Here is a 13,144-nt window from a genome sequence, read left to right on the forward strand (position 1 = left end):
GGGGCCCGGTCACGAGATCTAGGAGCCGGGTGCAAAAGGCACCGCTCCTATAAAAACAGCTACCCCACTGATGGCTAGTCACCCTGACGAAGCCGGCAGGAGGCCGGCGAAAGCTAGGTGTTTCAATGTTTTAATAGCAATAAATTTTTGTAACTTTTTAATCTCCTGGTGGTCTCACTGCTTGTGACCCTTCGAACATGAATTTACCCAGGAGTCATCCTCCAATTTTTAGAATTTTAAAGGACATATATATATATATATATGTCTTTGGTTATTCGTGTTTTCTCCCGCGTAAAACCCAAATAACCAAAGACCTACATACAAACACCCGCGAAAACCTCAGAAAACATATATATATATATACATACATACATACACATATATACATATATATATACATATACATATATATATATATGCTCGCACAAGCACGAAGCCGAAGACCCCATACATACATACATACATACATACATACATACATACATACATACATACATACAGCCATGGATAGTTTATATGACTCTTGCCAAAAGTAAAGACATCAACATATGCAAGTAAATCTAAAGCACTTAAAATGAAAGATAAAGCACCACAAATTTTGTATTCCAAATTTAACAGATTTCAAACAGTTTGGCCATTAATAGAAAGTCCATTTAGCTCCCCTATGTATGTTTATAGGGAGAAACTAGATTGATGAAGAAGTGCTGTATTTGGCACGTACCTGCTACACCTTTCTGGGCTTAATTCTCTACAGATAGTTCTTGGTTAATGATTGTAATTGAGATAGGGATTTCTGTTGCTAAGTACTGTGGTCATAAGGGACAATGTCACATGACTACGTCACTTAGGAATGGCAATCCTGGCAGTCCCCATTGCCATCATTAACTGAATCCCACCGATAGGTAAGGATCCACTTCGAGTCAAGGCATTCTGGGTTGGTCCCTCCTTCTCTGGAGCCTTGGTAAAATAAGGGACTGCATCCTCTGGAACTCTCCCCATCTGCCTATGTCACCTCTCCCCCATCTTAGCCCTTTTGGCTGCCCACCTAGCCAATGCTACTAGCTGCCCTAGCCCTGTTCGGGCACCAACCAGGTCTGCCATCTCTGCATCAGCTAGGGTCTTTTTTTTTTTTTTTTTTTTTTGCAAAAGAAGGCTCCAGCTGTGCCAGCACAAAAAAAGCACCAACTGAGGAGGCCCCAGCTGGTGTACAAACTGAGAACCACCTGTAATGTAGTTTTTATTTCACAGATTTCTAAGACTTTTGATCCCAAACTCACTTTAACTGTCCTTTTCTCCAATCCCTTCCCCAAAGCCAAATGCTTGTGTTTGGAAGAATTCAATTTTCCATTTAAATTTTTCCTCAGATGCATCAAATCTCTCCTGACTTCCCAACCCAGAATTCTTTTCTTCTGTCAATTATCTTCTCTAGCAATTCACCCCACAGTATAGAGCAAACATAAAACCTTGTCTGAAGCTGTCCAGATTCCGGAATTCCACCAAGGTATTGCCATAATAATAGTTGGTGACATAGATTCGCTCATCTTTGGCAACGGGATCCTTCATCCAAGCACCTTCATTCCGCCCATAGGTATTCTGAATTACTGGCCCAGTAATAGTGGACAAAGTGTCCTTGCATTGACCTGAAACAGCAACAGAATGTTTAGAACTTCCTATGTATGTGTAAAAGCTTTAAGGTGTTTTAGCTTCTCTCTTTCTTTCTACACAAAGGGAGGGAGTGGAGGGACTGTAGAGACTGCTCAACTCTAAACAACTCTGGGTGGCTGACACTTTAAAGGGAACAATAACAAAGATAAAGATCATATGTGCTCAGAAATAAACCATTCAAACACAAGCATCCTGTAAGGGCTTAACGACTGCTTTACTCCAAGATCTCTGATGCTATCCTTTCAAGATCTCTGATGCTTCCTAAGACTCAACATGTGACATTATTTAATCAAGGGGACCTGGAGCTATCTCGTATGCCTGGTTTTCCTGTGTTTCCTCAAATAACCAGGATATGCCATGTGGAACTTAATAGGTGATAACCAGAACCTTGAATTGCATCCAGAAGCAATTGGTGCCACATGATTACACCCATGGCATGTCCATTACTGTCTGCACTGCTACTAGTGTAGCTTTTGAGTGGTCTTAATGGCAGCCTCACGTAGTATACATTGCAATAATCCATTCATGAGATAACTAGGGTCTCGCCTAATGACTAGTAGCCTGCTAATCCAGGAATCGGTATAAGCAATGCACTAGTTTGCTCTTTGCAGAGGCTCTCTAGGCCACAACTGCCATCTGCTCTTTGAGCAAGGACTTATAAGTCCAAGACCAGTTTGTGCATCAGACTTGGAAATGCTATCCACCCAACTTAAAAGATGGAAAGTCCCCAAGATTAGAGGGCCCAAATATACACAGCTACTCAGGATTGAGCCTATTCTCATGCAGATCTGTACAGCCTCTAGATACTGGGACAAGATATATAATTGGGTGTCATCAGCATACTGATGACCCTGTGAATCAACCGATGGTCCCACTCAGTGGTTTCATGTAGATGTTTGTTTATTTATTGAACTTTTATGGATTACTATCATGCACAATAAGCCTAGGCATATCATAAAAAACCAATAAAAAAGCAATAAAACAATTGTATCACTTACAAAGGAGCACCATACTTCCCGCTATGGTGTCATCCCATCCCATCAACCCTAAATATGCTGGAACAATCACAGAAAAATGAGGAGAACCACTGCAATGTGGCATCACTCTATTCTCAATCCCACAGCCTGTTCAGAAAGATACTCTGATCAATAGTATCAAAAGCACTGAGGATCAAGGAGCACAAGGAAGAACATATCACTCCCATCCCAGCTCTGCCAAAGATCTGTTCTATACCCTAGAAATGAAACCTGACTGAAATGGTCAGATAATCTGATTCTTCCAGAGTCCTCTATGGCTGTTGCCTGACCACAGCGACCACTTTTCCAAAAGAGGGAAGATTTGAGATTTGACAAAATTGTCCAGGACTATTGGATTCAGCAATAACTTCTTGAGGAGGAACACACAGCCACCTCCTTCATGGTTAAAGGAATAATTCTGTCTCTCAAAGAAACTCACCACTGTATGAACTATATGGACCCAAGCTCAGGTCATTTCCCCCTCCAGTGGCAGCCTTAACAATTTAGGGGGGAGCCTGGATGACAGGTAATCAAGTTCACAGTTTGAAAGAACCTATCCATTTCATCACAGGCTCCAATTCCTTCAACACAAAACTGTGCCCCAAGCATCTCGGCCACACTTGCCCGAATCTGAGTGGATTTGAGAAATTTTATCTGCCAAATAACTAAAATATACCTTACAATGCTATACAAAATTTCCAGTATTTTGTCCTTCCCCAGCAAGGAATTCCCCCCCCCCCTTAACAGGCCACCAGACAGCTATCAGTGGATTCAATAAAACAGCAAAAAAAAAAAAAGACATTTCACTTCTTTCTACCATTCCGTAATCTGCCCCCAACTAAATGTTGCTTGGTGACCAACTGAAATCCCTAAGAATTAACAATCTCAGGATCTCTTGCTGTGAAGTCAAATAGATTAGGTGTTGTGCACCAGGGAATACAGTACATCAGCAGCAGTTCCAGCTATTCCTTACAACCTGATTTCAATCCAGGATGTGACATTCAGTTATCTGCAGCACAGACTCTAGCAGATAGTACTAGCATCCCACCCTCCAACCAGCTCTAGGATGATAGCAATCCTGAAAACTGGGTGTACACATTTCAGAATAACAGAGTTGGAAGGGACCTTGGAGGTCTTCTAGTCCAACCCCCCTGCTCAAGCAGGAGACCCTAGACCATTCCAGACATCTCTTTTTAAAAGCCTCCAGTGATGGAGCACCCACTGATTGAAGGCCATTGATTTATTTTTATTTAGTTTATTTGGTTTATTCTATTTATTTTTTTATGTAGTTTATTTGGTTTATTTACAAAAAATATTTACTCTCTATACATTTAACTAGGCCTTGGCTATACGTGCCATTTGTCAACTTCATTATGATTAAATTGTAATTTAGAACAAATACAAACAGAAACAAAAGCAGCAGCTGGAGCCCAGGGTTACCAAGGGTCCAGAAAGTAGATATAGAGAGTAAATAGTGAGGGCTGGATGATGAGACTGCTCTCAAACAACAACCTCAGCTACTCAATAGTAATGTAGCTGAGAAATGGTAGTTTGTTATTGCTAAATAAACTGAGAAGTTAATAAGGATTGGCATGGTTGGCACAGGAGAAATGGTTAGCAGAGACACACTATCTGCCTACCATCTTTCCTTTGCAGTCCCAACCTGTAACTATTTCTCCCCATAAATATGCATACCAAAGATATGGGAACTGATTAGTACTATTTTTTGTGATTAGTGCTTAAGCAAGAATATATTAATAAACAGAACAATGATGGCCCAAAAGATAGCCAAGGACTATCTTTTAAAGTAGAGGCATCACAAGTTACTTGTACCAAATTCTAGGACCAGGGCTTTTTTTGTCATAGAATGCACCGGAACAGAGTTCCGGCACCTTTTTTCGATGGATTTTCCAGAGTTGTGTTCTTTTTCTATTGCTGCCATTCCTATCCTCGTTTGCTTTTGAAAATGCCCCACTGGCGGTACTGTGCGAGCGGGGTCCTCTACCTCCTCTAGGAGGAGCCATGAGGCACCAGAGCACCACAGCCAGAGCATGGCTTGATTGTCTGGGTCGGACCGTGGGGCGTGGAAGCCGATGGTGGCAGTGGGAGAAACATAAACATGGAGGCCATCTTTCACTAGAGGGTGAATGAGCCTTTTGCCTTCCCTTACAGAAGGTGGGGTGTGAGGTTAAAAAGAGGCGAAGCAAGAGGAAAGAAAGGCGGCTGGCATGGAAGCTTGCCCGACAGCGAAACTTTGCTGTTTCGGTTCCTTGGGTAGTTCAAAGGCTGGGAGTCTACAAAAATCTCTTTTTAGTCTTTTATACTTTATATTCAAACTGCAGAGGGGAAGAATAAGAATAAAGCCAATGTCTTGTGATTTGGAGGTGTATATATTAATTATGTTTGGGTCAGATGTAAAGGTAGACCTGAGGTAGATTTGAGGTTTAATCAGATCTATTTATTAAATTGGGTTTAACTTAAAGGTAAATTAAAAGTAATCTGTTCACTGACAAAGTTTCAACTTAATTTGTTTCAAGTCAATACCCATATTAAACTCCAAATGTAAATTTTTCCACCTTGACAACTTCTTAAAAATAATTCAATCTTTTATAAGCAACCAAATTTTGTTTTATTGGGCCAATTTCATTCCACATAGAAAGCTGACATTTCCACTCATTAAACTAAATGGCTATGCCAGTGGTAAATGTCCCAAAAGATTAATAAAATCTTCTAATTTAAAGCCACACAGTGCATGATAACATTAATAGTATTAACTTACCTTGAACAAAATCCTAGTCTTTTGTTCAAGGTAAGTTGAACTTGAAGGGTTTCTTTTTCAACTACAAAGGTAAACCTTTGCAAGGCGGGTTGTATGACGTGTGTGAGTTCCGGCATCTTTTTTTTTTTTTTTTTTTTACAAAAAAAGCACTGTCTAGGACTGAGTAATAGATCAACATGGGTAAGCAACAGGGGTCTTGAACCAGACATTTTGTCTTTTGGAATTTATATGTTTATTTTGATTCTGGTTTCACCACACAGTAAGGGAAATTCTTAAAATAAGTAGGGCCACCCAATTCTCAAAACAAGAACTACAGTACGATGCACAGATAATCTCTAGCCCTGCTTGCTGAAGGCCTGGGGCAGTCAGCCAGGCACACTGATTTGATGAATAGAAATAAAAGGCCAGAAAAAACAGATAATTCCAGATTACATCAACCTCTGCCCAATTCATTCATCCATTCGTCTAGAAAACAAATTTTATCTCGCAAAGATAAAACAGAAAAATCCAGTATAAGTCTGCATTTCATAGACTAGAATAAAATAAAGCACAAAAATGTGATTTAAGACCAGCAGAGACCCAAACATAACAGAGGGCAACAATTTAGATTTCATGGAAATAATACTGTATTAAGGAGAAAAGCCTTTGACCTTCCTGGGCAGTACTTGTGTTCTTGTAACATGACAGGGCCGCTCTTTAACCCTTTCCCTGGGACACCAAATCCCTTTCAGATTCTTCCTCTGATCTATCAGGCTCTGATCTATTATGCTGTCTCTACCCATCATGATTTTTAACTTCTCTGCAGTCCTTGACACCATGCATTCATTGTTTTACTTATAATGTATTTAATCCCCTTCTGTTGATTTGGTCAAAAGTAAGAGCTTTCTTTATTCCATTCTAATGGTATCCAAGTCACTAGAAATGAAATAAGATAAATGGGGAGGGAAAAGAAAACTCACCAATGGTGTTTCTTATATCTTCCTCATCGAGGCTATATTTTGGTGTGACAGTAAGGCTAGGATTCACAGAGGCTTTAGAGGTCACAGCTTTGATCATGGTACTCGATGTAGGCTCAGGCGTCACCTGTATATGGAAATCTGTTGTGGACATGCTAATTATGGGTCCCCCCATAGTAGCTGTGTTCTGTTTTGCTGTAGTTGTGATTGTGGGAGCCTGAGTGGCAATCTGAGGCAGTGTTTTCAAGGTCCATGTGGTATTTTTATCTGCTGCCCCAGTTACTGGAAATTCAGCTGTTGCTGTGGTCTCCAGGACTTGGGTAGTACTGGTAGAGACAACTGATGAGGTAGTGACTGGGGTTGACTCTAGAGGAAGCAACCTGCCTGTGGAAGACAGTGGTGATTCTGTTGTTGTGGTAATGCTCGCAGATGTTTCTTTTCCATTGGGTGCAGTGCTTGTAACATGCACCTTCAGGAGTTGAATATCATCATGTAAAAGCAGATCTTCCATAGGTGGTGGTTTCCTTGAAGGAACGTTTGACAGGTAGTTGTGTTGCAAAAGCTGGTCCTCAATCAGCAAATCTATAGTATCACCACTAAAAGACTCTTCTTCTGCTAAAACACAGATTTTTTAGTATTACATTTTTATCAATTATACAGTTATAACTGATAATAAAATATGAAGTATAAAATATGTTTAAAACTCTGTATTTTACATTAAAATCATTTCTTGTCTGGAAAAAACATGACTTTAAAGATTTTTAATAGTAAGTTCTCCCATTGCAACAATGAGCACATTCTACAAATCAGGGTTGGCTACACAAGAGGTTCCGTTCTGAAATTCCTCCACACGTTTTCGTGGCATCTGAAGGTAAAACTTCCCAGAGTATCTCAATACACAAAATATTCCTATAAGAAGAAGATATTTCCTGTAAACCAGGCACAAGCAGGGAATAATCAGAATTTTATATTGTGCACCAAAATAAATTGGCTTTCAGTAAACTTATGATGTTGTCTTTAAGTCTTTCCAGGCAGCAGCCTGGTTGTTACATTAAGCATTAATTAAGCGTCTGGACTAGATACATAGGTTGTCATACACAGAGCACATTGAAGTACTCAAGTCTGTATGTTTATTGCTATTTTAAATTAATTTTCCTCAAGATAAAGTGCAACTGGTGTATCAATCAAAATAAAAAGTTCTCCTGATCACCACTTCAATCTAGAAACCAGAGAGAGATCCAGATCCAGATGTAACTTAGTTTTTGAATCTGTTCATTTTGGGAGAATATAACTCTATCCAGAAAGAGAAGATATATTTATTCTCTGGAATTAAAACACTCTGTTATGAGATGTCCATCTTACTGAATTTGGTTTGATTTATTAGTCCTAATTTACCAGCTACAGTTAGACATTCAGAGTCAGGAACTTTATTATCTGGAAATATTACAGAGAAATAGATCTCTATTTCTGTTACATTAAAATCCAAATCACCTTATAATTTTCCTCAGTAGTTTGATGCAGTTATAAAAATACTGTCCTCCTCAAATCCATTCATAATTCAAAAGGGCAAGACACCCTGTCACCAGGTTAGGAAAAAAAATAATTAAACTGATGATTTAACTGCACTTAAACTCTCTCTGAGGGATAGGAATAAATGTATTGCAAAATGATTTTTCCCAACATTTCCTGGTGATGCCAGTCTCCAAGCAAAAGTCACCCATCAGTTTGATCTGTAGCTCTCTCTGAAACCAATTTCAAATGGAAAGAGATAATTGTTTTCTCCAGAACTTCTAGAGAAGCCACCAACATCACAATCAAACATGAAAGGTTAAAAATTGGTCTGTAATGGCCCATCTTTGAAACATCTGATATAAATGTCATAAGACAGGTGTTGTAACTGTCACCTTTAAACAGAGAGGCATTGTACCCGTTCCCTCTGAGAGGCGTTTGTAATACTAATTAAATCAAGAATGGAGAATGAACATATGTAAGCTAGTAAAAGCAAATGTCATCTTTCGGATCATTTGCTTGGCAGAGAAGAGGAAGCAAAGAAGCAGGATCCAACTTTCCTTCTTCAACAGCTGACTGGCAGCCTTCCAGCTTTGTTTAGTAGACAAACATATGTCCACTAAATAGCTGGGGAATTATAGCACAAATAATTGATTGCAAATCTCCTTCGGGATATATTTTAAAACCTGCAACTGAGTTGGGTCATGTATGAGTATGTGCTTAATTCTCTGAATTCTGAATTGCATTTAAACTATAGAGCCACAAGTAGGTAAAACCAAAATAGGATTTGGAATGAAATGTGGAGGCCACATAATCCAATTCCCAGTTATGAAGCAGGAACACCTGCTTGCTCCAAGCTGCATGCAGTCTAGTCCACAGAGTGACAGTGACAGAGAGCAGATGCTCTGAAAGAAGGACTTTGCAGAGTAGAGAGCACCATATGTTCAACAGCAAATGAGTCATGTCAGGGAAGGAAGACAAACACTCATGCACACCATACATTCTCACCCTCTAACCAGGATAATTGACCAAATGGAAAGGTTAATCTCTTAATCCCAGGCTCTAAATTGTCTCATGTGACGGAAGTCCTAGAAACACAATTCATACCATATAATATAATATAATCTATACATCAACAGTTGAATAAGTCTGAGGTCACAACCTAGGAAGTGAAGACAGTGAAATTCTTCTTGATTTCAAAAGCCCACATTGAGACATTTACATGTATTCATTTGTTCAGTAAAACTGTTTCTAAGAATATACTTTTCAAGCCATATGGTATTTTCAGGCCCATCCCTTGGCTCATATACAAAAACTTTTCTTATCAGCCTTGAATACTTTTGTCCTATCAAAAAGGTTTTTTAACTATTATATTTTTTAAAAAATATATCAGTGATATCAAGTTAAAATAATTTAAGTATTAGGAAAAAGTGTCTAACAAAATTTTATTAAAAGTACAGTATCAAAATTATAACAATTATGTTTTTAAAAACATTAACTCACGATCTTCAAGGTCATTTTCTGTTTCAGCATCTTTGGCCTTATAGTAAGTGATTTCTCGGATGGGAGGCCTGCTCCTCACGTGAAGTTTTCTTGGTGAAACTGCCTTTGGATTCATTGCCCCTGTAGCTGGGAGCGCATAATGCAACGACTCAGCAGAGCTTATATCCCGAGAAGCATTTTCATCATGTACGAAAACCTCTTCATATTTTTCCTTTAAGAAACCAAAATCATTAAACTATGACCTTCTTAAACTTAGCTCATGGGACACATCCATGAATTGGAAAACCTCCCAAAGCCATTCCCATATATTATCCTCTTTCAGTGGCAACCCAAATTCCCTAAAAGCCATCAGGGATAGGTTTAATCTAACTTCTCTTTGGAAGGAACATGAAGACAGCCTGTTTGGCATTTCCATCAAGCAAATTTTCTAATGGTTTGACATACCGGGATTTCTGAAGCACCTATGACACATTAAGAAGGATGCTTTTAAATATCTGTCAGTGCCAATTAGTCCTAGAAATACAGTAAGGTAAGTGGTATTACACCAAAGTAAAAAGTCTAGTATTATTCACCAACTGCAGTTTCTCAGAACTCATAACAACACTGTATTGCAGTAATCCAGTTGAACTATTCTTGAGGCTAAATTTTCTTGTACTTTCCTCTGTATGCATTTAATGGGAAAAGGTACTTTGATAACATTTTAGATCACTATGTATCATTCATGTCAACTCATGGGTAGCCCAAGGAAATCAGAGCTGTACCAATGGATTAATGTGAATGATATCTCCATCACCAAAAGAGAATCAGAGACTAGCAATATTTTCAGATTTATTTCTCTTTTCTCTAGAAATCAGTAATGATTTAGACATTGATTAGATAAAGCTAAATAAAATGAAATCCAGGACTTCCGGTCTTGCGCCGTAGCGCCCAGTTTTGGGATCATGGACCTCCGGACCCTGCAGCCAGTTTTGCCCTGCCAGGGGACCCTAAATGGGTCTAAGTCGCCCCGGAGAGGTGGCGAAGAAAGAAGGGTGCCCTGACAATTCTGGAATGATGGCGGTTGTTTTGCCACCTCTCCGTTGGCCTTCTAACTCAACAGGAGAAAGGCTGGCCACACGTCACTGACCAGCCCAAGCTACTTGCAGCCGAAGTCCAAAGGCACTAATCAGCACAACATTGAACAGCATGCTTGAAACTGGGTTCGGAATTTGATCTTCTCTCTCCTATTTTATACCTAAGATCCCCAAGAAGCAAAAAGCCTCCCAAAGTGAGAAGGGGGGGATTGCCTCACCCTTCTATAGATGGAAGCAGTGAATTAAACCCTTATTGGGAATAAACATTACCCACAGTTTGGATAAATTTGAAAGCTAAGAAAATTGTTAAAACTCTATACCTGAAAAAGCATTGATGAAATTGTATGTATATAAAAAGAAGAACAAAAAATAACTCTTTGTTTTAAAAAGTTGAAAAATGAACAATAACATCTAGTGGGGGATTAGAGAAAACTATAGGAGCACTGACCTAGAATTTGGCAAGATGCCTAGAACCAGCAAAAAACAGCTGGGAACAAAGCATTGAGTTATCTACTACTGAGTGAAACTACATATGTTTAGAAACTGCTGACCTTCTGGGATTATAGATACACTGAACTGCATTCTTAAATCTTAACCTAAGAACTGTTTGCAAAAAAAGAAAAAATTTGGCCTTTGGTTAATCTTCTAAAGGAGAAATTACTGGAAAACTGTTAGATAGTCAAATACTTTGAACTGAATCCTGACTGGCTGATAATTATAAGACCCCTGAAAAGAAACCTGCCACAAAATATTGTTTTCAGTGGTGCCTTGACAACTGGAAACGTACTGGATTATAAAACTATTATATAAAGACAAGAACTATGTAAGATTTGGCTGTTTGGATTTTAAGATGGATTGGCTTGATAAAACTAATTAAAAAGATTATGACACCAATAGAAAATTATTTAGAGGGGAAAGATAAAATGGATATTATATACCTATCTAAAAGTAATATAAAACCATACCTAACACCTCTTCCTGAAGAACCCAGTTTGGAGCTTCAAAGATCTGCAGGAACAATGGCTCAAGACAATACAAATACATTCCAGGAGAAAATATACACAATGCTGTGACAGATTCAAATGATAATTGTTTCAAACCATGATGAGATTAGAAATCAGTTTGACAATATAAACCAGCGGTTCTCAACCTGTGGGTCGCGACCCCATTTGGGGTCGCACGACCATTTCACGGGGGTCGCCAAACCACTCCATCCGCCATTTTTTTTTTTGCCCTTTTCCTTAGCTGTGCTACTCCCTGTGCTTGGCGGCAGCCTGCATGCACGAACTTTACCAAATGTGCCCTGCAGGAGGCGTGTGAAGAGCGCAGGCGCAGAGCAAGGCCCCACCCTCCCCAGGGATTCATTTCAGATTTAGGCGGCAAAAGTTTTTCTCGCGCAGAGGAGAGAGGAAAAACAATTNGCTGGCAGGATGCAGGTAAACCCTCCCCCCTGTCCTGCTGCCTCCCACAGCGCCGCTCCGCGTCCCGTGCCTCCATGGCCCAAGCCCCCGTGTCACAGAACTGCTGGCGTTATGCTTGGGCGGAAGACTTTTTCTTTTACAAATGGGTCGGGTGGGCAGGCAGGACCCCGACCGCCGAGTCGCCGCCTCTCCATCGTCCTCCGCCAGCCGGCTCTGTCGCCAGACCTCCCAGTGACAAGCGCAGGAGTTCGGCGCTGCGGCGGCCTGCCCTCCACCCTCCGCACGGCCAAAGCTTTGCCTGATGTTCCAGCTGACCGGCGCAGGTCCGGGGCCGGAATGCCCGGGGAAGGGGGCAGGCTCTGGTGGAGAGCCTGGTGGAGAGCCAAGCGGCGTCACCTGCGGGGCCTCAGAAGCCGCGCGGAGGATCCGCGCGCCTCAGAGCTGCTGGCCGTCCTCTCGCGCCCGCCAACCTGGAGCCCTCCATCCTCATCCCGGCACCTCTTGCCCTCTCCCAGCCGCCCCTCCGGGACCTGTCCGCCCCTCCAGCCTCCTAAGCGCCATCGCAGCGGTGGGGTCGCGGGAGCCCCTTTCCACGCCGCGCACCCCTTCACCGCCAAACCCTTCCCCGATTTGTCACACACAAGAGGGGTGCGGCCAGAGCGCCAGCTCCCGCTCGGAAGGCACCGCTTCTCCCCTCCCGGGCCGGCTGGCTGGCCTCCGACGCACATGTGGGCATCGCCGCTGCCTCGCCCTCTTCCCCGCCGCCTGGCCGCTTCTGAGACCCGGAGCCCGGCGAGCCAGGAAGGAGCTGCTCCTGCCCGCCAGCCCCAGGGCTGCGCTGGGCACCAGAGGGCCAAGGCGGCCTTCGACGGCGAGGGAGGATTTTAAGGATCTTTGAGAGGGAGAGAGAAATAGAGAGAGGGAGCTGAGCTGAGCCGGTCCTCACGCCTCCACCCGGCCCACCTTCCTCGCCGTCGGAGGCCGCCTTGGCCCTCTGGCGCCCGGTGCAGCCCTGGGGCTGGTGGGCAGGAGCAGCTCCTTCCCGGCCGCTGCTCCATTGTGGGAAACCGATCCGGGCACCGCAGCAGAAGCCACAAGCTGTGGGGGATCCCTGCCGCCGCTGCCAGAGCCGGCTACAACAGAGCGCCAGCCAGTTGCTTCAACCAGGCGCCGGCGGCCTCGGGATGCCCCGCCCATTGCTGACATTGCCGTGCCGTTTCCC

At 42.0% G+C, this 13,144-nt stretch overlaps 1 protein-coding gene across 1 annotated transcript in view; it reads right to left on the reverse strand.

Moving 5' to 3' along the window:
- OLFML2B (olfactomedin like 2B) overlaps positions 1–13,144 on the reverse strand; it is a 56,633-nt gene that overhangs the window by 8,413 nt on the left and 35,076 nt on the right. Inside the window, exons 5-7 of the mRNA XM_015832013.2 lie at positions 9,429–9,639; positions 6,420–7,031; positions 1,464–1,640 (exon numbers count right to left, since the gene is read on the reverse strand). Of these exons, the coding sequence (XP_015687499.2) occupies positions 1,464–1,640; positions 6,420–7,031; positions 9,429–9,639 (1,000 nt within the window). The remainder of the gene's footprint in view (positions 1–1,463; positions 1,641–6,419; positions 7,032–9,428; positions 9,640–13,144) is intronic.

The sequence above is a fragment of the Protobothrops mucrosquamatus genome, unplaced genomic scaffold, assembly GCF_001527695.2.
Source record: "Protobothrops mucrosquamatus isolate PMUCROS unplaced genomic scaffold, P.Mucros_1.0 scaffold_294, whole genome shotgun sequence".
In the NCBI taxonomy this organism is placed as follows: Eukaryota; Metazoa; Chordata; class Lepidosauria; order Squamata; family Viperidae; genus Protobothrops; species Protobothrops mucrosquamatus.